Below are 25,617 nucleotides of genomic sequence, written 5' to 3' on the forward strand. Positions count from 1 at the left end.
CATCTCCAGTGATCAGTGCTTTGCTAGAGAGTCAAACCATGATTACAAAACCACACTGACCTTTATTAAAACAAAAACAAAAAACAACCAACCTAAATGGGCAAGACTAAAACATTGTGGGTTTGGTTTGTTTTTAAAGAATGTTAGTTTGAACAAGCAACATCATAAATATGTAATCTCATGAAACAGGTACACTGTGAGCATGTAATAAATTGCTGCCTTTCAAACAGAGCAGCTATTATAGTACAGGAGATTAAACAGCTTTTGAGTGAGTATAAGTGCACTTCTGTGAGTCATAAATGCTACAAAAGCAAAATGGCTTTTCCAAAATCTGTTGTTGCTTGGCCTTGCATGATGCTTGGCCTTTCTTGTATGATTGCAGGAGCTGCAAAATGAGGGTTGAAAGACTGTGCCCATTTTAATTAAGTGCTTTCTTATTTCTTCTAACCAAGTTTTGTATGGGTAAAAATTACTTTCACACACACACACACACACACACACACACACACTTCCATAAGGCTGGGTGGCTTACATTAAAAAGTTATAAAACAAAAATTAATTAAGCAACAGTCAATAAAAGGACAATAAAAAGAGCAGCATAAAATCTTATCAAGTTACAAAGACTATGGAACTATAAAACTCCTTACTTGACCCTGAAAAGTTGTCAACCTGAGTACTAGCTGAGTCTTCCCTGAGGCTTCCCTTCCAGATACCACCTGCTTCACCTTGGGTGTTGGATGCACCCAAAGGAGGATATCCAAAGAGAACACAGGGACAGGGGAGGACTTTGGTAATTTTTAGTAAGATGGCATCCTGAGTGAAGCCAAAATTTGGTGCCCCCAAATGGAACTTCCCAGTTATTGATCATCTCAGTTTTGTGCCCCCTTGGCTCGATGCCCTGTTTGGGGGAACCACCCACACTGCCCTAAATCCAGCACTGATAGGAAGCTGCCTTAAAGGTAAAGGTAAAGGTAAAGGTACCCCTGATCGTTAGGTCCAGTCGTGACCGACTCTGGGGTTGTGGCACTCATTTCACTTTACCGGCCAAGGGAGCTGGCGTACAGCTTCCGGGTCATGTGGCCAGCATGACTAAGCCACTTCAGGCGAACCAGAGCAGTGCACGGAAATGCCTTTTACCTTCCCGCCGGAGCAGTACCTATTTATCTACTTGCTCTTTGACGTGCTTTCAAACTGCTAGGTTGGCAGGAGCAGGGACCAAGCAATGGGAGCTCACTCCGTTGCGGGGATTCGAACCGCCGACCTTTTGATCAGCAAGTCCTAGGCTCTGTGGTTTAACCCACAGTGCCACCCGCATCCCCAGGAAGCTGCCTTACGCTGAATCAAATCATTGGTCCACTTAGATCAGTATGGTGTATATTGACTTTCTGGCAGGGGTCTTTCTGAGCCCTATCTGGAGATATTGGGGGCTTGAAGCTGGGACCCTTCTGCATGCAAATCAGTTGTTCTTCCACTAAGCTACAGCCCTTGTCCACTGATGATAGGGGCACTCAGGGTGGGAGAAGACGTTCCCTCAAGTCACCAAGAACTCAAGGATTAACAAGTTAGCACCAACCCTTTGAACTATGCCTAGAAGCAGACCAGGAGTCAGTGGAGTTCTTTAAGAACCAGTGAAATGTGTTCTCAGTGGTCAGTCCCAATTAGAAGCCTACCAGCTGCATTAGAAACTAACTGAAGTTTTCAGGCAGTCTTCAGAAGCAATTCCATGTACTCTATTTGTACTACGAATATAAGAAATGATTAGACTCAGTCTTAGAATGTATTTGCTATTCTATTTTCATACCATTATGATAGGTTTGTAGCATGTTTTGCATTATATAAAAATATCAATACTTGTCATATATTTAAGAATAAACTAATGATTTAGAAATAAATGCAATAATTATGGAAGGGGAAACTCTGGAGTTGCTACGCTAAGGTTGCAGTATCTTTTCCAGGAAATACAAGTGAATTTTATGGGGTCCAAGTGCATGGTAGATAATAAGGAAATAAAATGGATTAAAAATGAAAACAAGAAGCAAAACTGAAAGGATGGTGAGTAAATCTATCTGACACCCAAGCCAATTGCTGCATGAAGAAAAATGATATTGTTCATGCAGAAAGCACAGAATCAGGATGGAAAATTCTGCTTTCTTTTTGTACGGAGGTTCTCATGTCTAGTCAAAGAAATAAGACTTTTTTGCCAATGGACTTGTATTTTACTGGAAGGAAACTGGGCATATCGCACAAATGCATGCACATGAAAGCTTATACCAAGAACAAACTTAGTTGGTCTCTAAGGTGCTACTGGACATTTTTTAAATTTTTTAAATCTACGGTATTTCATATTTCACAGTAATTGCAAATGGGAATACATACAATCCACCTTTAGGTGGTGCTAATGCATTGCTGAATATTGAAAGGAGACCCCCTTTTGTTCCTGCTTGCTGCTTCAATGATGTCTCCCGGACCCGTTCTCTGTACAAAAAGGCTATTAGGACCCTTGCGTATTACTCATCCCAGCATTCTCACAGCCGTTTATCACTCTTAATGATAAACAATGTTTGCTGAGATAACACAATTGCCTAGGATATCATTTCAAGGATGCACCTTGAAGCATTTGGAACAAATGGAGTGTTTGAAGTGGCAAACTATTTAAATGATTAGCACAGAGGAATGGAAACAAGAGTAATAAATAAAGGCATGAATGCTCTATCACTGCTACAGGTAACAAATAGCTACTGTTCCTAGTTCTTTCTTCTTATATGTTAACAGCTGAATATTTTCATTTGGCTACAATCATCCCCATAGATATAATTGCATCTGTCTATGGCACACATCTACAGCGGATTAATGTTGCTCAAGATTCCTAGTCTTTCAAAGCACCGGGAGGATGAGGATGCTGGTTTGATACAAGAATGGTGTAACTATGGGTGGAAAACTGCACAAGACAAGAAGCTACCTAAGCTATGTTGCTGGTTTTATGGACCAGTGGTATAGCTTTATTCAAGTGGTGAAGACACCAAGGCCCCCTCTTACCTTGTGTTTTTTGTATTCTACAACATGTCATTGATGCAATAATAGTGCTTTAGTGGTGGAATTAAACTTGATCATCTACATATCGTTCCACTTTATTTGTTGTTCTGTTGTGCTTCCAGAATGATACTGCATTGTTGCCACTAGGAGAGCACTCTTGTGCTGCAGAGCAATAAAAGCAGAAACTCCACCTGCCCCCCAAGAAAAAGTGACATGAAAAGTTAGAGGATTTCAGCAGGAAGTTGTAGGATATGCACAACTGCACACACAGAAGCAGTATGTCCACCCTGAAACATTTTCAGGCATAAGCAGCATTGAAAGTGGAATCATAAACCTTCTAGAACGCTGTATCCAACGTTATCTCAGAAATTTATATTCCTTTGGATTCTGAGATTTTTTTGCTGGGTTATTTAAAAAGATGTTATTATGGACAGTGATCCTGAGCTAGAAATTAATTTGATCCCCCCAGCAAAAATAGTAATTGCAAATACAAAAAACCCCTCACCTCCTTCTTTTTTTTCATGAATTAAAAATATTTGGTCTATGGTTGCAATGATTAAATTAACCTGCTGTAGGAAAATCAACCTCATATATTTATGGGGACATCGGTTCTCTTGCTGTGTAAGAATAATAAATGCAATGAATATATACAGCCGTATGCTGTATTTAGTTTATTCTAAGTTACAATTTGGAATTTTTGGATTAATGTAAACTTTGAAAATAAAATAGTATATTTTTAAAAGGGGAGAAAAGGCAGGGTCACATATAACTACCTCAATACCATCATGAGCACAAATCACCCTGGATGTGTTGTAGTAGTAGTAGTAGTAGTAGTAATAATAATAATAATAATAATAATAATAATAATAATAATATAAAAAATACAAGGGCCCCAAATGAAATTCTACACATGGGGACACTGGATTGATCTGTTAGGATACAGCTTCTGAATAAGATACACCAAAATGGTGTCTCAAATAATGAATGTGCATAGCCCTGGCAATGAAAAGCAATGGTTAATGCATAGCCCTAAGATCAAATATGAGTTATTGTAAATGTATGACTATGTATATGAGTGTGCCTTAAACACACACACACACACACACGCTGGAGTAGTCCTGATCTGGGCTGAACCACAGTGCAGGTGATGGGGATTCACTTACCACCACTATCCCACTGCTGGTATCCTGCTGAAAATCTACTCTAAAGCTCCTCTTTGCCCCAGAGGAAATCTGCTATGGCTGCTAATAGCAGGATCTCTCATGGGCCAAATAGCTTCAGGGTGTGGTGTGTGATTTTCACAATGATCACTGTTTAGGGGAAGGACTAAGAACCCCTACTGCATGACTATTCCAGACCAGGACCTTAGGTGGCTGCTTTAAAAAACAACCACCACATAATAAACAAATGCCAAAATGTTGTTGTTTAATCATTTAGTCGTGTCTGATTCTTCGTGACCCCATGGACCAGAGGACGCCAGGCACTTCTGTCTTCCACTGCCTTCCACAGTTTGGTCAAACTCATGCTGGTAGCTTCAAGAATACTCTCCAACCATCTCGTCCTCTGTTGTCTCCTTCACCTTGTGCCCTCCATCTGCCCCAACATCAGGGTCTTTTCCAGGGAGTCTTCTCTTCTCATGAGATGGCCAAAGTATTGGAGCCTCAGCTTCACGATCTGTCCTTCCAGTGAGAAATGCCAAAATACATTTAACATAAATTGTAGCCTGACTCTTAGAATAGTTTGGTGACATTGAATGAATCCAGGCACTGTGTAACCACGGTTAAAAGAAAACATTTGCCATTCCTCTGGTTGGGCTTTACTCTCTGTGTTTCTTTTTAAGGAACATTTACTAGTTCCTGCAAAATATGACATGTTCAAATTCAGCCCGCCTTCCCGGCCATAGTCTGGAAGCTACACAGTTACCTTTATTTACTTACAGAATATTACTTCTAGTGGCCAATTAGTTCTTGACATTTTAGAAGACAAGAAGTAATTACTGTTATAATGAGCTTGGGGTATTTGAAATCACCAGGCAATATTCCAAATGACATTTTCTCCATCTTGGTTTGCAGCTGAAATAACCCTAAAGGCATACTTCTGAGCAAAATATATAATGCATTGGAGTAGTGTAGGGAAGCCCTTCAGAGACATAAAAAAGGAGAAAGTTCATAAAGAAAGAAACGTACTCAAAAGATATAGAGGTCTCTTGTATTCAAAAGATACCCTTTAACTTCAGTGTGAACAAGAAATGTGCAGGTTCCTGGAGCAGAGATTGCCGTCGCTATGCTCCTGCCCTGGTTTATCTGCTGCTACATTTTGGTCCAGCTCAGCATTACAGCCAAACCAAAATACATGGTTTGTTTTGCTCTAGAAAATCAATGAGCTGCAACCAAGGTTTGTTCTGTGGCTTAGTGCAGTTGCAGCAGGACTAGAAGAGGAGAAAAGCAGCTACGATCTACTTTCCAGGAGACCGCATGCTTGCTCATTCATTTTGAGCCGTGGATTGGCTTAGCATTATGGGTGAGCTGGGCCAGAGACTTGGATCCCAAGATCTGGAGATCTGAGGACACTCACAGAAGGAAAGCCTCCACCTCTTCTTTCTCCCAGAAGCCTCTCCATGCCCCCATTGTTCAGGGGACTGCTTAGCTATCTGGGATTGCCCAAACATCATCCCTGCTCTCCCCACCCATAGTAAATGACTTAGAAACAGAATTTTATGGAATGGAAAATCTGGCTTGCTATGATCTCTGTGAATTATTCTAGCAACTGCTCTATGCAGGCTCATATAGAATAATGGATACAGCCAAATTGTACACAAATGCCTAGATAGCCAGTCATTCTTTTTAAAGATAATGCTACACTATTTAACATGCAGTAGCTGCTCAGAAAGATTAATAGCGAATGGCAGCCCTGTCGCCTGTGCCAAAATCAACAAGGGCAGCTATTCGACAGTAGATGGTTGATGCACCCCCTCTCTCCCTTTCAGTCTTAGGAAGCATCATAATCATGCCAGACTGGGGACAGATGGATCAGCCTATTTCCAGCATGTGTCAGTTTTGCAGGAGTAATCATATGTCCACCCCATTTTCTGCTATTCTTTTTCCAAAAAAGAGACTACAGCAACAATTGTATTTAAATTGTACACATTTTCCCCCTAAAATATGCAGTTTTGTATGTTTATCCCTCTAAAGTATGCACTACCCCCTTATTAAGGAGCTGGAGTGAGCTTAGAGCTTAGAATTGCATTACCAAATTTGGAGTGAAATTCACAGAATAATCAGGTTCCAGCAAGGAATTGTGCATTAGCTCAGTTCAGAAATGGAATGAAATTTTCCTCCATTCCTATGTCAGAGAAGCTAGGGTACGTGTAGTTGTACACTGTACAACTACATGTACAGTGGTACCTTGGGTTACATACACTTCAGGTTACATACGCTTCAGGTTACAGACTCCGCTAACCCAGAAATAGTACCTCGGGTTGAGAACTTTGCTTCAGGATGAGAACAGAAATTGTGCTCCGGCAGTGCGGCGACAGCAGGAGGCCCCATTAGCTAAAGTGCTGCTTCAGGTTAAGAACAGTTTCAGGTTAAGAACAGACCTCCAGAACAAATTAAATACTTAACCTGAGGTACCACTGTAGATGTCATTGACAATATAAAAGAAAAATAATTTTACAGACGGGAGCAGCCATGTTTTCCTCTCATATAACCACAGTGTGACATGTCAACTCCTGAGCCTTATTGACCATGTAAATCAAATACATGGGAAACTGTAGGCTAGCCATCCCTAGTCTGGTGCCCTCCAGAAGATTTGAACTACAGCTCCCATCAGCTCCAACCAGCACAGCTGCCCTGACTTGGCTGATGGGAATTGGAACTTAAATTTTCGAGAGCATGCCAGGTTGAGGAAGAAAGGCTGCTGCAGGCTGTGCAGACGCACAGTTTTGTTTATTGAGTCATAAAATCCACAGTGGATTATAATAATATTAAACCAATGTTAACGAAGTGTTGATTAAACAGAAACTGTTCTGACCAATAACAACTCTGTCTGAAACTTTATGACTACTTTAATGCATATAAAAAAATTCAGACCTTGGTTTACCATCTTGAGAACTAAATGCCACTTGGTTATCCCTGCTCTGGATCCTGACAACAGCTAGGTATCGAAGCTCAGTCAGAAGAAGCTATAGAGTCATCCATCACTGGAAACTTTGCAGGGGGAATGGATCTGAATGCTTTCATGCAACGGAGCAAGGCCATTCAATTACTTTATTTATAAATACAAATTTCTGAACTGCTCAAGATTCCAGGGCAGTGTTATTCTATTAATTAACTGTTCTTCAGCATATTATTCCAGCCCAGTGTACATAAGTGAGGATAAAACTTTTCATACAATATACGGATACTACTTACTTAAAGCATTTAGAAGAAAAAGTAGCTCTTAAAATACATGAAAACATCTGTGGGGAGTAGTGAGGAAAAGGAGAAGTAGAATGTGGGAACTCTCACTGAGAATTAGCTGAAAACCCTTAACTCTTCAACTCTTAATCTTGTCTATCAGTGTCTTGGATTAAACAGAGTATTTTGTGGTTTTGAATGTTTAGGAAACACAGAATGTCACATAGGGAAAGAATAATTGAAGGAATTGGCTGAAGAGCAGCAAATTATTCAGCACAGTCACCTGTCTGAGCATGGCTTACCAATGTCTGAAGTTATTAGGATTGTGTGGCACTTGGATTCGTGTACTTGCTAAGGGGGGAAAGGGAAGTTGGAGTGCACTATTAAATGGCTATTTTAGCAGGCTGAGGAGCGTAAACCACTGCTCTTAAAACAGCTGCTTAGACTGCAGTCAATTTTTAAAGGGGTGAATCTAAACAGTTTCAATCTCTGGCATCTCCAGTTAAAAAGGGACTGGGTAGCAGGTGATCAGAGTGGACTGTAGCTCAAAGACAGAGAACATGCTTTGCATCCAAAAGGCATCTCTGGGTAGGCTTACGAAAGACTCCTGTCTGAAATTCTGGAGCACCACAGTCAGGGCTTGCCCACACCTCTGTTTGCCCTGCTGCTTCCCCTCGGGAAAACCTGCAGCTTGACACTGAATTGGACCAAATGGCACTTGGGTTTCCTGCAGATTTCCATTTGTTCCAATTTAGTGGTGATGAGCATGTTTTCCAGGAGAAAGGTGCTTGGACCCATGCCTAGAAAGCATGGGACAAGCAGACAACTGGACAGTGGCGTAGCATGGGTTGTCAGCACCCGGGGCAAGGCAAGTAATTTGCGCCCCCTAACCCGTGGATTTGCACCCCCTAACCCTAACCTCCAGATGTTGCGCCCGGTGCGGCCGGCCCCCCCTGCACCCCCCACGCTACGCCACTGCAACTGGAAGTATGGATGATCCCTTTGGGTAGACTATTCTGAACTAGATGGACCACTGTCTCACTTGGTATAAGCAACTTCTTATGGGCCAATGGTCTGATTTGATTTAAGGCACTTCCTGCATTCATATCTTCCTCAAAATTGTCTTGTCACAGTAGTAATTACAGGGAACCAGGCAGAGGCCCTTCTCAGTAGTGGCACCCACCCTTTGGAACGCTCTCCCACCAGATGTCAAAGAGAACAACAACTACCAGACTTTTAGAAGACATCTGAAGGCAGCCCTGTTTAGGGAAGCTTTTAATGTTTGATGCATTACTGTATTTTAATATTTTGTTGGAGGCCACCCAGTGTGGCTGGGGAAGCCCAGACAGATGGGCGGGGTATAAATAATAAAAAGTATTATTATTATTATTATTATTATTATTATTATTATTATTATTGGCAATACTGCGCTAGATGAGCAAATACTCCCTGAGCTTCTCTAAGGAAGCTTCTCCCTGCTCTCTCTTTCTTCTCCAAGAGGACCTGAGTAAACAGCACACAGCTCATAATGTGGTCTGCTTGACTCCAGCAAATCTTACAAGATATGGACTCCCCATAAAGATACATAAAGATATCCTCAAGGGTGATCTAAAACCTCATCTCATCTCCTCTCATAATAATGAGCATGTGGCACTGATTGGCCATCTGCAGAGTGCCCTGTCCTGATACCTGCCCCATTGCTTTGCTTGGGTCCTGCTCAGCATGCTCCTGCTTGGGTTGACAGGAGCAGCGACTCCCTCTTCTGCCAGGCAGCAGACATGTGTGGGTCTGGCAAAAGAGCATCTGTATCTTGACAATGTCATGTGAGCCACAGCCTTGGGGATGGATGCTGCGGATTAGATTGTTGCTAAGCACCCAAGCCAGCCTGATAGCAATGCCGGTCTGCAGCCTGTTAATACCCTACAGATCTGGAAGTGATTTCTAGTTGAAAAACAGTCTTGTTTGAGCAGGATCATTTCATGCAGGTGGAATGAATGGGAAAGGGAGGAGAAGGGTGCTTTGTTCTTTTTCCCACTGAGTCTAACCAGATGAAAATATCACTGAAGCAGGCTTCTGGTGGCACTGAAGTAAGGTCACTTTCCAAGCCAGATCACTACATGATCAAAGTCTTATTTAGACACTCTTCCAAACTATATAGAAATAGTACACATAGTCACAATTCGTGGTCACAGTGAGGATTCTAAGTGCATTCAGCTGAACATATGAAGACCCCTCCCCCTTTGGATCTTTCCCTTAAAGTGGGGAGGTTGTGAAGGGAATGACTTTTGGGGAATGTGACCATCCTAGTCCTTCCACATGCTCTTTCCATGATGTTTTTAAAATACAGTGGTACCTCGGGTTACATACGCTTCAGGTTACATACGCTTCAGGTTACAGACTCCGCTAATCCAGAAATAGTACCTTGGGTTAAGAACTTTGCTTCAGGATGAGAACAGAAATCGTGCAGCGGTAGCAGGAGGCCCCATTAGCTAAAGTGGTGCTTCAGGTTAAGAACAGTTTCAGGTTAAGTACGGACCTCCAGAAGAAATTAAGTACTTAACCTGAGGTACCACTGCACCTGACTAGGACTGGCATCTCCCCTCTGCAAACTCAATTTGACCATTGTGCCTTGGAAGCTTATGGATGAGGGGCAGCACGTCCTGTTTCCCCACTTGGTGGAATAAGCCATGGAAGTAAATAAGTTGGGGTGGGTGGGTGGGTGATAATAGCTTTCCGCAGGTCAGAAAGTCCAGATTAAACCCTGTGGAGGCCCCTAGGCAGTCAAAATCTCTGGGGAGCCCTCACAAATTATCTCCTAATACATTTTTTATTTTACCAACCAACAATTTTAATAAACCAAATTTACTACACAAAAGAAACAGTCTTTATTTTGATCCATTGTTGTGGGGCCTCTAAAAGGAATGGGGCCCATAGGCCAGTGCCTGCTCTGCTTATTTGGTAATCTGGGTTGGGCTTCGTAACAGCTGTGCATGATACCTTTAAAACTAACACATTAAATTGGAGGAATAAGTTATGTTACTATTATTACTTACATATATATATATTATAATTCTGTCATTCTCCTTTCTTTTTCTTTTTTTCCTTCTTACTACCAAGTGTTTGACTGTAACATATTATGTATTGATGATACGATAAAACAGAAAAGCAAATAAACATTAAAAAACAACAACTAACTAACACATTCAGGCTGTAGTCCTCTATGAGTGCCATCCCCATGGAATTTAGTGGGACTTACTTCTGAGTGTGGTTATTGTGACATCAATCCGCACTAGAAAGTGTGACAGCAGGGACCCCTCCTAAACCAAGGTGAGACACTTTTCAGTTGAGATAGGTGCTAAGCGCTTAAACAGCTGCTGTGCTTTCCAGCCCACACCTTTGCCAGGGAGAGAACGATGGGAAGAAAGCCAGAACTACTTGTCCCTGCTCTTGTGTCTTGCCTCCTGGTCCCACACATATGACCTTATTGCCCCTGCCTACATGACCTCCTTGGCCACAGGCCGCCCCCCAGGCCCAGGGGTTACCTGCTACCTGTCCCCACTGCCAATAAAGGTGGCACCTGTTTAATGGCCCTGGCTCTTGCTCAGGGGCAAGAAGCTGCTGCCTTCTTGCTGTCTCTTTCTTGGCCAGAGAGAGTCGACCAAGGGTGAGCTGCTCCATGGCGAGCCTCTGCTCCATCAGCCGCCTTGGCAGGAGGAAAGCAGGGGGCGGGGCCCCCCTCCAGGCCGAACGAAGGGGCGGCGCCGAGCTAGCGCTGTTGCTCCTGCTGCTGCCGCCGGCTGGCAATTGTTCCAGGAGCCTCGGCGGCCGCCAGAAAGAACAACCAGCCAGCCGACGAGCAGAGAGAAGGCGGCCACCATGAGCAGCCAGAAGTGCGATGTGGTCGTGATCGGGGCAGGCATCTCAGGTCAGTGGCGGGGCGAGCGCGAAAGCATCTCCGCGCCGGAGGGAGAAGGGGCGTGCGCCTCGCTCGGGGCGTGCCAGGGTTGTCCCCAATCCAGTCGCTGGGTTATACTGGGTTAAACTGGCTGGGAAACACTAATATCCCTCGCGGAGACTGGCGAAGCTGCCGGGTGCCCCGTCCCCGCCAGAACACAGACTATGTTGCTCTTTTCTCTGAATGGTTTGATAACGCGCTCTTGCGCAGCAGCCGCCCGGGCAGCCTGTTCCATATCAGACGAGGGGCGCCGGCCGCTCTTTGGAGTCTCCCCCCGTCCCCCGACTACTCTTTCTCACCAGGGACGATCTGTCTGGCTCCCTCAACAAGGATGTCTGCAGGCTGGGGGTATCTTAGCCTCGCTTAATGCCGGTGGCACCTTATTTTGGCAGAAGCCCTCCCAAGGCCGTGCCCATAATTTCGTGTTTTGTTTTGTGGTACCCAGATGCGTGTCATCTTAGATCCAAAGGGGAAGGCTGACTGTCTTGCCCCAGACCCTGATGTGGAAGCACCAAATCAGCGCCTAGGAATGCTTGCCCTGGGCTCCTTTGGGATCCTTTAATTAATTAAAGGTGATAATGAATTGCATGGTTAGATCTGGCTAGAAGGGAGAGTTTTTGAGGCAGATCCCTGTTGTGTGTTTATTTATTAGCTCCGCTGGAGCTAGTGGATCCATTCTGGTTGCCACCACTAGTAACATGACCCAAATAAATTGCCACTCTTTGTACCCACAGTAGCATCAGTAGTAACAGGAGATGGTGATGATGAGATCAAAAGAGGCAAGCAGAAGGAGCAGTGAGGAAAGTGCCTCCATGCTACTTCCATAATTCTGTTTTCCTCTTCTCTTAAAGGGAAGCACTAGAGTGAGGAAGAAAAGGCTTATTGAAGGGAAAGGATGGAGAGATGCCTTTAAGGCATTTAAGGAGGGAATGAGGCTTAAAACTTATACACTGTTAAGGGGTAGGGGAAAAAATGGATTGCTGTCTGCTCTTACCTTTACAGAATATTTTTGGGGGGGCTGAGGTGTTCCTGCCTAAAAACTGTAGATTAGGGTGGGGCAGCAATCTGAAGTGAAGCAAGGTATTTTTCTAGGTCAGTCACAGTGCAATAATCTACATGCCTACTCAGAAGTTAATCCCACTAAGTTAAATTGAATTTATTCCCAGCTAAGGGTTCCACCTGGAAGTAGGTCCTATCAAACTTAGTGGTGCTCACGTCTAAGTAGACTGCACTGGTAGTGTACGGTCTTATTACATTTCCAATCTTATTTCTCTGTTACAGTAGAGGATGTCTGCTTTTTTAAAAGCAAAAAATTGGTTAGGTTCCCCCCCCCCCCAGCATTTTGAATTTTCAATATTCTGAGAGCTTTTGCTTTTGGATCTGTTTTATACACTACTAACCTACCAGCTGGAAATGGTGACAGTTTGCTGATTTGTCTCTGTGTTAGGCTTATATTATTATTTCATATTAGGGTTTGTTACTTTGTAGTCTGCATGATGATGTGCTATAAAACTCCAAGGAACCTGCTTACCTAACGTCATGCATTTACTGTTCTCTAAACTCATTTTACGACAGTTTCTGTGGCTCTAACAGGTCCATGACAGGTCAAAACTCAACAGGTGCAACTTTCCCCAGGTGAGATATGCAGTGGTGGAGAGAAAGGCCTTTCAAATTTCTGCCATGCAGCTGGTAAAAGACATAGGCCATTTGTCATAAATATGGCTACCATATATGCCACCATAAGGGCAAATTTATAGCTTTGTATTTTTTGTTGGGCTTAGCGATTTCTGACTTCAAAAGTCTAGTCTGGAAAACTAGAACTGGCCTTTCTTTCTCCAGATATTTTATTGCCTATTTGAGCTAAATGCTGTCTACGTAAGAGTTGGCTTTTCTTTCTGCCTCTAATATCAGCAGTCACCAAGTGAGAACTTTTAAGTAAAAGGTTGACTTCTGTGGCAAAATCTCCTTAGAAACTTTGTCTACCATTGCAGCTCTTTCAAATCTTCTGTATTTCACTTTTGGCATAAATCTTGACTATCAAAGCAACAGGTTACCACCTATAACACCTAACACTTTTCTGAAAGCACAAATCCTTTTATTATATTGACTGAAGGAGGCTAGAGGTTTGATATGGGTCGTGAGGGTTAATGAGCAGCATCCGACAAAAAAGTCTTTGAAGTTAAGATTTGCAATTTCAGATTTACATGCTCCTATAATGTTCCAGCAGATGCTAAGAGAACAAAAGGATCATTTTTGAAGGTGAATGACAAAGCATAGTATGCACTTTTCAGTTCATTCAACAGCTCTGCTTAGTAGTATCAGGTGCATGTCAGACACTTCAACCCTTGTCCCACTTTAATTCCTCCTACCCCACTATAGTAGGGACGCGGGTAGCACTGTGGGTTAAAACCACAGAGCCTAGGGCTTGCTGATCAGAAGGTCGGCGGTTTGAATCTCCACAACGGGGTGAGCTCCTGTTGCTCGGTCCCTGCTCCTGCCAACCTAGCAGTTTGAAAGCATGTCAAAGTGCAAGTAGATAAATAGGTACTGCTCCGGCGGGAAGGTAAACAGCGTTTCCGAGTGCTGCTCTGGTTCACCAGAAGCGGCTTAGTCATGCTGGCCACATGACCCGGAAACTGTACACCGGCTCCCTCAGCCAATAAAGTGAGATGAGCGCCCCAACCCGAGTCGGCCACGACTGGACCTAATGGTCAGGGGTCCCTTTACCTTTACCCCACTCTAGTAGACTTTGGCTGCATTGCGCACCATTAATTCAAAGCACATTTAAAGTACATGCTTACCCCCAATGAATCCTCAGAACTGTAATTTACCCCTCACAGAGCAACAATTCCCAGCACCCTTAACAAACTACTGTTCCCAGGATTATTTTTTTGAGGGGGGGTAATGTGCTTTTAATGCCTGCTGGTGTATTCAGCCTTTATGCTCTGAAGACCTGCCTGAGGCAGTAGCAGGCAGGATGTTCAGAGGTGATGGGAATGGCTTGAAAGAGTTAAATGTATATTGGAGGCTTAAAACCTTTAGGTTTGATTAAAGTGTATTGGGGCAACTTTCTCTCTCTTACTGTTTTCATAGAATGGCCATTTAGACCAGTCCCCTGCAATGCATAAATCTTTTGCTCATGACCCTGAGATTAAGAGTCTCATGCTCTACTGACTGAGCTATGGGAAGGGATGAGAAATAGAGGAAACATGGATGCATGAGCTGTTAAAAAAGTTTAGTTGGGGGACTGCACCACAATCTTACTTCAACTTAAATTGTATTTGTGTTTGTTGAACCAGCTGCCATGCACCCAGACAGCAAGAACAAGCTAGCCATGTGCTCATATCCTGATATGCCTTTAAGGGAAGGATGTTTACTCACTGAACCGAGGCAAAAAGAAAAAGTCCAGGAAGCTTTCAGTAGATGGTAATCATTCACATCATTCTGGGTGAAGAGTAACTGCTGGACTGTTGTGAAGGAAATTGAAAAGTGTGTGTTTTTCCTCATAGATTAGGTACATTCTTCTTTTTGGCAATCACTCGTAGCCGAGTAAGATTGTCTTCCATAATCACGGTTTTAACAATGAGTGCGTAGGTGACAGTGGAGGCCATTTCTGGATCCACACATCCTTCCACAATGGGGCCATTGGTTACTGGGCGGGAGTTGATTATGGTGTGGATTTGCCAAGCATGCCTTCCTCTTAGCACGTTTCTCCTTTGCGTCCTGAGTTTGAGTGTCTTCAAAGCCCATGACACCTTTGGTAAAGGCTGTTCTCCAATTGGAGTGCTTGCAGGCCAGTATTTCCCAGTTGTCAGTGTTTATACTACATTTTTTTAGATTTGCCTTGAGAGAGTCTTTAAACCCCTTTTGTTGACCACCAGCATTATGCTTTCCGTTTTTAAGTTCAGAATAGAGTAGTTGCTTTGGAAGACGATCATCAGGCATCCACACAACATGACCAGTCCAACGAAACTGATGTTGAAGAATCATTGCTTCAACACTGGTGATCTTTGCTTCATCCAGTACACTGATATTAGTTTGCCTGTCTTCCCAAGAGATGTCCCAACCACCCTAAATATCTTCACAGAAGCTTATGAAAAGCTTGGTCTGTCGCTCAACATCCAAAAAACCAAAGTGCTGCACTAACAAGTACAAAATAAGCCCTCTGTAGCACCACAAATCCAACTCAATGGTGTAACGTTGGGAAATGCCGATCACTTCTCCTACCTAGGCAGTTATCGTTCCACAAGGGTCAACACTGTTGCCAAAATCTATCATTGCCTGAGCTCTGTGAGTGCAGCTTTCTCCCGATTGAAGTGCAGAGTGTTTGAGGACCGGGACATTCACAGGGAAACCAAAATGCTTATTTACAAAGCTATTGTACTACCAACTTTACTGTATGCTTGTGAAACATGGACCACTTACAAACGCCATCTCCAGATTCTCGAAATTAGGTACATATTTACTTCCCAGTATAAGGGACCTAATGTTTTGACTTTGGCTATTCCAAAAATAATGTGAGAAAAAAACATTTTCTAAGCAAATTGTCCCTTTGGCTCAGGACATACAGATTCCCAGGCATGAATATCATCAAATGTCTTTTATCATTCAGTGTGGGAAGAGGAACTTAGCATTTAACTTTCCTAAAACCCTTTTGTAGTGTAATATATATTTTGGAAAGTAGATGTATCTGACTCTAATGCTGACATTTCTCTCTTAAAGAATGGACTTAATAAGCTTCAGTCACCAGAAGCATGCTGGGCAACTCTGTCATTATTCAAACCACCTAAATTTAAGACTGATTTCGGGTTTTCAACTCAAAGCTTCAGGTAACCTTAAACGTGCTCAATACAGCAAATAGAACCTTGCACAATGTTGAAAGTGGCTTTGTGCTCTGCCAAAACATCCTCACAGTGTTATCTGCTGGTGCTGTTAGGTGACTGCAAGGTAGCTAGGAAACATGTCTGAAGGACCTACGAAGGACCTGTACTTAAATGTGTGGAGAGAAGCCATGGTTCCCTGCCCATTTCCAGGTTTAGCCTTCTTTCAAAAATAGAGTTCAGTTCATGGCTCTGGCTGCAGCCTGATGGTGAGGGCAACTTTCCAGTTATTGCTGGCCTCCAGCTCCCATCAGCCTCAGCCAAGAGGCCGGAATGTTTTGAGTTGCAGTCCAAGTAATATCTGGAGGGCATCAGCTTGAGGAAGGCTGATGTGAGCTGTGAAACTCATTTGTGTACTGAGTGGTGGGTGGGTGTGTTCAAATAGCACCAACTCTGTTCACAGGAGAGCACTTCTCTAATTCATGAACCTCCCAGTGTATTCCTAGATCACAGCCTGCCTTCCTTCCTTCCAGAAAGAAAGCTGGATATAACTGGGTGAGATGTCCCACTACCACTAATTAATCTTTAAATATTATACCAGGGCGGTTGCATTCTTATCATCTTATTGGGCCATGAATATAAATTTGTCAGTGATCTGAGACAGAATTTAAGCAGCACACCAGGACCTGAGACAAACAGAGTGATGTCTGATTTCTGTTTCAATCCAAGGCTGCAGCTATGGGGGAAGCAAGGCCCTCTTGGGGTGTTAATGCTGCGAACCCCTCCATTGTAGGCTCAGGTTGTCTATATGTGTAAATAAACCATGTATCCTTAAAAACACCACAGTCCACATAGAACACTCTTGTTCCAGAGTTCTCAACTACTACATGACTTTAGTTAAACACAGAGATAATTTAGGACCCCAAAACAATCTGTCAAAGTTAAAAAAACGAAATGAAGAATCAAAGGCGTGTGAAACTGTTCAGTTGAGCAATTTCAGTGCTACCTTATTAACAGAATTTTGCTGACTGACAGTGAGTAAGAACAGAGATCAAAGTACTTGATGCCAAGTTCAATATCTCAGCTGAAACCCAGTAATCAGATTGTTTATATTATGCTGACTGTTCTAATGATCCCAATGCTATTAAATCCAATTTTCAGGCAAAGTAATGCAATAAAGCAGAATGTTGGGGCTTTGAAAGGAGATCTAAGCTTGGGGAAATTATAACAGGACAGTTGCATTCTTATCACCTTATTGGGCCATAAATATAAATCTGTCAGCATTTTTAATGGCTACTGTTCAAAGGCTGACATTGCATTTTGAAGGCAAAACTCCAGGTAACATTAAACTTGCTCAATACAGGAAATAGAGCCTTGCACAATGTTTGTGCACTGTGTAAACACCCTCAATAGTGTGAGGGTGCTATTAGGTAAGGTAGCCAGGCAACATTTTTGAAAGATTTAGTTGCTGCATTCTCTTTACAAATAATTTATAAGAGTATTTCTTTAACAAAATGAACTGTTCTTGTCACCTTCCCCAGAGAGAGAGAGAGCACTGTGATTGGGAACAAGGACCCTTCTAACCCTTGGATCCAGCAAGTATTAAACTATAAGTGAGGCTAGCTTCTTGGTGAGGCAGTCAGCTGGGTGATGAGACATTAAGGGGAGCAAAGGAAAGGGCCTCTGTGTGAGATGGCATATGAGTGGGGCCTTCCATCAACTCGTGGATAGTTAGAAGGACAAAGGCAGAGTTGAGAACAGAGAGTTTCAGTGATTTGAGGCAGAATTTAAGCAGCACACTAGGAACTGAGAGAGACAGTGTGATGTTTGATTTCTGTTTGAATCCAAGGTTGCAGCTATGGGGGAAGCAAGGCCTGCTTGGGGTGTCAATGCTGCAAACGGTTGTATATATGTGTAAATAAACCATGTATCCTAAAAACACCACAGTCTCCACTGTGCTTCATTCTATGGGAAACAAGAACAAGGGAGATTGTGGTAGCACACACACACACACACACACACACACCTTCCTCCAACTGGTCATGGGTAACAGACTGTTTCTGAACTGTGGGGTATCTTTGATTGCTCCCTTGATCTCTGCTTAATTTGCCTTTTCCTTAAGGGTACCGGTGGGTGAGGAAACCTTTCCAGTGCTTGGAATGGAAACTAGGTATGGTAATTATCACTCTGTGGGTAATAAGCTACCCAACAGTTTGCATCAGTTCCAATTATATTGCCATTTATATTGCTGATGTCCAGATTCTGGTAGAAACATTCAATTTTAGGCATCTCTGTGATGTCACAAGTACCCATACTATGAAAATTCACACAACCTTATGTATCTGGTAGTTTCAGAGAGCTCATGCCAGTATGCTGTGTTTCCACTAATGCTGCTAATGCGGCTGTACAAGACTATTTCCTTTGGTGAAAAGCACAGATCAAGCATTCCTGCTGTAGAATATCTATGCAGTATATTAATTTGCCAGCACACCAAGAAGAAGTGTCAAGACAACCAAATGTGGATAAATAGGTTATATTTACTAAACATAACAACTTGCGGATCTGCAAAACAAATTAACTAGTCACATTCAGCCAATGTAACCAAATCAAATTAATTAATTTTGGGCAGGTGTTCATTAATAGAGGGGGCAATTTCTATCCTCATCATCTGGGCAAGTTAACAGCTGCACATTGTGTGCATGCAGTGAGGTTTCCTAACATTCCTCCCTCCCTGCTGCCTGGACCTTGAGTGGAAGAGCCAAACAGGCACACTGTGGCCCATTGACCAGCATTCACCTCATTGTGTCTGCCAGGCCAAAGGGCACCCCACCCTCAGCTCCTGCAAGCCATGCCTGACAACAATGACCAAGGGATGCCCACAACCCAACATGGCCTTAGGTACGTGTTCTGTTCTTTCTGAAATCTTCTCACCTGTCCAGAATACATGCCAACTAACCAAACTGAAGGAACACCACTCCAAGAAACACCACTACAGTGTGGAGTCAGTAAAAAAAGAGAAGACCAGGAGCCAATTACAGTCTCCAAAGAAAATCCTACTCCGCCCCTGGAAAGCAGATGACTAGCCTGTAGGCCCACGCTGCAAAATGGAGGGAGGGTGCTGAATAAACAAGAGGGAAGCGTGCAGGGTGGAGTAGGCCTAAATAGCCTGTCACCACCTCTCTCCCCATTGGGCAAAAGTTGCCCTCAGACCATTGTCCTCCCCTAGGGAGATACCACCTCTCTTCTTTTTCCAGGGGAGGAGGATTCTGGCAAATTCATCCCTGCCATAAATGGCGTGAACGGCATTCTTATTTCATATGGGCACATAGTTTGTCTAGCATCCCTGGTAACTTGTTCTTTTAGATTTGAGCCTCACAGGACTTCCTTTCTAGCACAGCATTAAGCCCATTCTTGTCTATCACCTGCACTTCCTCTTTATACATGATATCAAGTTTCAGATAAGGCTCTGAATCCAATCTACAGAGTTTGCAGCCTCTGAAGCAGCTGATTAAACAATTTGTCCAACATGCTGTAATTGCCTAAATAGCTCATAATGCTACAATATCAATTTGGTTTCAGCGTTGGGTAGCTGCCAAGGAAATATCTAGTATGGCAACTTGCACAATCTCTTTTTGATACAGCTATGAAGGTCAAATTACCTGAAGCAACAGAATACATTCAGGTTTTATGGCATCACATTTCTTATTGTTTTGGAAGAAAAAGCTGTGTTCTCAAAATGGTGCATTGTCTCTGGGCATCTCACCCTCCAATATCTCTGAGGGACGACTAACTAGATATTGTAACCCTTAGCAGTGAAGATAGAAAGTGGCTTAAGTTTTTTTCTTGACCTGTGTGGCCTTTACCACTAAATATCGTGTTCCCTAGACCTATGCAAATGTTTGGACTGTTTACACTCTTATACAGTGGTTCTGCTCCTTTCTCCTGGGCTGTGTCCAGAAAGTGGTTTTGGGGGATGAGTGTTCAGACCCCTGGGCTCTCACATGTGGGGTGCCTCAGGGTTTCGTCCTCTCCCCCATGCTTTTTAATATCTATATGAAGCCACTGGGAAAGATCATCGGGGTTTGGGCTGGGTGTTCATCAGTATGCAGATGATATGCAACCGTGCCCCTGAGGGAGCAGGTGCACAGCCTGGGAGTCATTTGGACTCACAGCTGTCTATGGAGGTGCAGGTAAATTCTGTGTCCAGGGCAGCTGTCTACCAACTCCATCTGGTATGCAGGCTGAGACCCTACCTGCCCACAGACTGTCTCACCAAAGTGGTGCATGCTCTGGTTATCTCCCACTTGGACTACTGCAATGCGCTCCACGTGGGGCTACCTTTGAAGGTGACCCAGAAACTGCAACTAATCCAGAATGCGGCAGCTAGACTGGTGACTGGGAGTGGCCACGAAGACCATATAGCACTGGTCCTGAAAAACCTACATTGGCTCCCAGTATGTTTCCGAGCACAATTCAAAGTGTTGGTACTGACCTTTAAAGCCCTAAATGGCCTCAGCCCAGTATACCTGAAGGAGCGTCTCCACCCCCATTGTTCAGCCCGGACACTGAGGTCCAGCACCAAGGGCCTTCTGGCGGTTCCCTCATTGCGAGAAGTGAGGTTACAGGGAACCAGGCAGTGGGCCATCTCGGTAGTGGTGCCCACCCTGTGGAACGCCCTCCCATCAAGGAAATAAACAACTATCTAACTTTTAGAAGACATCTGAAGGCAGCCCTCTTTAGGGGAGTTTTTAATGTTTGAAGTTTTATTCTGTTTTTAATGTTCTGTTGAAAGCCGCTCAGAGTGGCTGGGGAAACTCAGCCAGATGGGCAGGGTAGAAATAATAAATTATTATTGTTGTTGTTGTTGTTGTTGTTGTTGTTGAAAACAGGCTCTGTCTCCAACATACACCATGTTCAGTTGAATGTCTGCATGGACTCTACATACTTAATACCGAATGTGCCATAGACATTGACCAGGACAATCTACATAGAACACTGTTTTTCCAGAGTTCCCAACTACTGCATGACTTTAGTTCAACACAGAGACAATTTAGAACCCCAAAACAATCTGTCAAAGTTAGAGTTGTGTACTGAGTGGTGGGTGGGTGTGTTCAAATAGCACCAACTCTGTTCACAGGAGAGCACTTCTCTAATTCATGAACCTCCCAGTGTATTCCTAGACCACAGCCTGCCTGCCTTCCTTCCAGAAAGAAAACTGGATATAACTGGGTGAGATAATTAATTACCACTAATTACCACTAATTAATCTTTAAATATTATAACAGGGCGGTTGCATTCTTATCATCTTATTGGGCCATGAATATAAATTTGTCGGTGATCTGAGACAGAATTTAAGCAGCACACCAGACCTGAGAGAGACAGAGTGATGTCTGATTTCTGTTTTAATCCAAGGCTGCAGCTTTGGGGGAAGCAAGGCCCTCTTGGGGTGTTAATGCTGCAAACCCCTCCATTGTAGGCTCAGGTTGTCTGTATGTGTAAATAAACCATGTATCCTTAAAAACACCACAGTCTATATAGAACACTGTTGTTCCAGAGTTCTCAACTACTGCATGACTTTAGTTAAACACAGAGATAATTTAGGACCCCAAAACAATCTGTCAAAGTTAAAAAAATGAAATGAAGAATCAAAGGCGTGTGAAACTGTTCAGTTGAGCAATTTCAGTGCTATCTTATTAACAGAATTTTGCTGACTGACAGTGAGTAAGAGCAGAGATCAAAGTACTTGATGCCAAGTTCAATATCTCAGCTGAAACCCAGTAATCAGATTGTTTATATTGTGCTGACTGTTCTAATGACCCCAATGCTATTAAATCCAAGTTTCAGGCAAAGTAATGCAATAAGCAGAATGTTGGGGCTTTGAAAGGAGATCTAAGCTTGGGGAAATTGCTTTCTAGCTGTGAACAAAAGAGCCTTACCCTCTCTAGTTCCCTCATTGTGCATCACATAATTTTTTGTTTGTCTCTGTATATTCTAGTGAACTGCAAAGTTTATTGTGCTTATGCTTTCAAGAAAGTGCTTGACTTGCAAGTTAGCCTGTAAATAAAAAGGGTCTGATTTGATCATGGACTAAACTGATCTGAACTCAAAGAAAAAACAGCTGCATGGGGCTGGCCTATCCACTTCCCGAAAGAGGCATTTGTTAAGTATGCTGATGAGGGTGCCTCATAAGTAAGTAACACAGGGTGTCATCCTACTAAATCATACTCTGAATAGACCTATTGAAATTAATGGACAAAACTAACTTAGGTTCATTAATTAAAGCAGGTCAGTCCTATATGGAGTACATACATTGGGCTGCATTTAACTAAGTTTTACTAATAATAGGACTCATTGAAGTAACTAACCTTAGTTGCTCTTATCCATTACTTTCAATGTGACTACTCTGACTATGACCTATTCTGAATAGTTGCAAAAATATCTGTGACCAGCCTTACCAAACAGCTACCAGTAATTGTAGCTGAACACAAGCTAGTTTCCCAGTGTATATCTAAAGTGGGTACATTACCTAATTGGACATAAACTCAATGGCTCCACAGTCAACGGTTATTTGATTATCAATGATTGTGCTTTCTGTGGTTTGACTATGTAAAGCTTTTCACCACTGTGGTAATTGTGAGAGGGTAGCTTCCCACTTCACCTTAATTTTTAGAGGTGTTTTTAATGTCTCACTTGAGCAGCCGATATTCTGCTAAGTATGATTTAGTTGTGAAATTACTTCAGAGTTCCAAATTAGGCTTGAAGTGGCTGTTCTCTAGAGTACTTAGGAGAGAAAACAATCTGGAGGAAAGTCTTCTGCATGAAACTGTCTTTAAACGTTTTGAGACATTTAAGTGTTGTATACTGTCTGACTGCGCTTTTTAGAAAACACTTCTATTTTTATCTGTGGGCAAAACTGTCTTGGATGTTCAGAACAAGCTGGGACACACACACACACAAATGAACTTCCTCCCACACTTGTTTAGCATCTCCTTGGCTGTCCCTGTGTGCTTCCCTTTCCTTGGAGAAGTGAATGCATTACACATGTAGGGACAGAAAGCAGACAGATTTCCTTACAGAGGTAGATGCCTGGGAGCCGTTTCTGACATTCTCAAGAAGCGTGGGAAGAGGAAGGACCACTGGTTTGTATTCTTTTTCCCCCCCAGGCTGCTTTGGAAAGTATGAAGCATCTCTGTGACCCTGACCTTGGATGGTTTGGAAAGATGAAATTCCAGACAGGCTCTTAATCCAAGGGGGGTGGGTGGAGAGGAAATGCTTGTTCTTGGCCCCAAAATCAAGCATCTTAGTTGTTGCAAATGGTTTTTAGTCTAATTCATTAATGTCCCAGTCTTTGGGGCTCATGCTTGGAAAGCTGCTCCTAAAAGTGCCATTCAGCATGCCTTTTGATGCCTTCCTTGACTTCATTTCACCACCTGTTTGGGGTTGGTGAAGGAGTTTGCAGCCACCGATAGGTCACAGATGCTAAGAATAAGGCCCTGTGGCATAACAGAAGAAGCTGGTTTTGGATGAGCCATGGAGCTCATTTAGCCATGGAGGCAAATGGGCACGCAAAAGGCGCAGAGAGGAAACTTCCAATCAAAGGGATGGATGGAGAAGATGATTGTTGAGTTAAAATTGTAGAAAATATTGGCCATGGGAATGAATGGATATTGTCAGATCACATGTGTATATACTTCACTAACCAAACCTTCTGTCAAGTTCCCTTTGTATACAGTGGTGCCCCGCAAGACGAATGCCTCGCAAGATGGAAAACTCGCTAGATGAAAGAGTTCTCCGTTTTGGAGGTGCTTCACAAAACGAATCTTCTATGGGCTTGCTTTGCAAGACGAAAAGGTCTTGCGAGTTCCTGCGGTTTTTCCCCCTCCCCCTTTTTCTAAGCCACTAAGCCGCTTATCAGCTGATCTGATAAGCTGATAAGACGCTAAAAGCTGCTAAAAGCCGCTAATAGCGCTAATAGCCCTAATAGCCCTAATAGCGCTAATCCGTCAAGGGGCTTGCTTCGCAAGACAAAAAAAACCCGCTAGATGAAGAGAATCACAGAACGGATTCTTTTCGTCTTGCGAGGCACCACTGTACAGCAATATCACTTACAGTTCATATTTTATAACTGCACAAAGTTCATCTTTAAAGGTGAGCCTAACTGAGAGAACCCGTGTAATGTTCATCTTATTTTATCTTTCTGGTGTTTTGGGTAGATAAATGATTGAATCTAAAATTCTGATTGATGAAAGATGAACCACCAGGAATCCAACAGGCCAAAATCTGAGCTTGGTTAATAATTATGATTGCTGACATTTCAGTCAGACAGTAATTTGAATACAGATTATTCTGTGATAGGGAAGCAGTCTTTGCAGATTAAATTTCCATTGTAAAAGCCCTTAGAAGCCAGTCTTTAAGGGGATGCAATTTTATAGCAGGTTGCCATAGTTACTTATGAAGGCTTACTGCATTTCCCTTGCTTCACCTCTGTCTAAATGTTCCAGTGCCCTTTGTGCAAATAAGATCAATCCTTGTCAATTCTTAGTTGTTTTTACTAATTTTGCTACCACTGCAACTGTCAGGGAACTGACATCGGAGCTAGAGGCGGAGGGAAGGCTCTCAAATGATGCTGGAGAAGGGCCCAGCAGGGAGAGAGGCAGCTCCGCAGATGGGGAAGCAAACCAGCGCAACACCAGGGATATAGAGGGGCTGATGGGGGAATCGGCAAGAGGGCTCCAGGACTCTTCACCGGACACCAGCGGGGAGAGCACGGGTCCTCCGCTACCCACGCCCACCCTGCGCAGAAGACTTCTGTGCAGAGAGAGTAGGAGGAGACTGGGTGTCAAACAACTTTTATTTTGGAAAAGATTTAAGAAACGCCCACTGATGGATTCTGCTAGCGACTGAGGCAGCCACGAAGTGAAGGGCTGCCCAGACTGAAAGGTTTAGCAAGGCAACAAAGCCTGGAGAGGCGGCAACTTACGCACGAGCAACCCATACACATTACAGCAACTCTTGGAGAAATTTGAGTTAAAGCTGCTGAGTTGCCGCAGGGCACACAATGGCTAAATTCGGACATCATGCCAAGCCATGGTGCAAAATATGGATCTATAGGGTAATGCAATGAAGAAAGTAACATTTTGTAGCACTGGAACTGGAACGAACAAAAATAAAAGCTGTTAAGAGAGTATGCAGTGAGATACTGCATAGAACTTCAGCACAGAATATTTTTATGTGATTGCTTCACTGTTCTTCATAAAATTGCATGTTTAACTTCCATTTGTGGAGCTGAAGCTGAGAGAGGTATTCTCAATATATTGCTAAATATCAACCATAAAACAAGAAAAATATGCCAGAGAGCATGTGCCCTAATATTGTGTATGTGTGAAAATATTATTAGGGTTAGGTATGGGAG

At 43.1% G+C, this 25,617-nt stretch overlaps 1 protein-coding gene across 2 annotated transcripts in view; it reads left to right on the forward strand.

The window, feature by feature from the left end:
- Positions 1 to 11,209: 11,209 nt before the first annotated feature.
- The window catches only part of LOC309530769 (amine oxidase [flavin-containing] B-like), a 58,342-nt gene continuing 43,934 nt past the window's right edge, over positions 11,210 to 25,617 (forward strand). For both annotated transcript variants that reach the window (XR_014218880.1, XM_082219859.1), the window contains exon 1: positions 11,210 to 11,355. Coding sequence is in view for 1 of the 2 variants with exons in the window: in XM_082219859.1 (XP_082075985.1) it covers positions 11,307 to 11,355 (49 nt within the window). In the remaining variant the exon portion in view is untranslated. The remainder of the gene's footprint in view (positions 11,356 to 25,617) is intronic.

This window comes from Podarcis vaucheri, assembly GCF_965113315.1.
Source record: "Podarcis vaucheri genome assembly, chromosome: 4".
In the NCBI taxonomy this organism is placed as follows: domain Eukaryota; kingdom Metazoa; phylum Chordata; class Lepidosauria; order Squamata; family Lacertidae; genus Podarcis; species Podarcis vaucheri.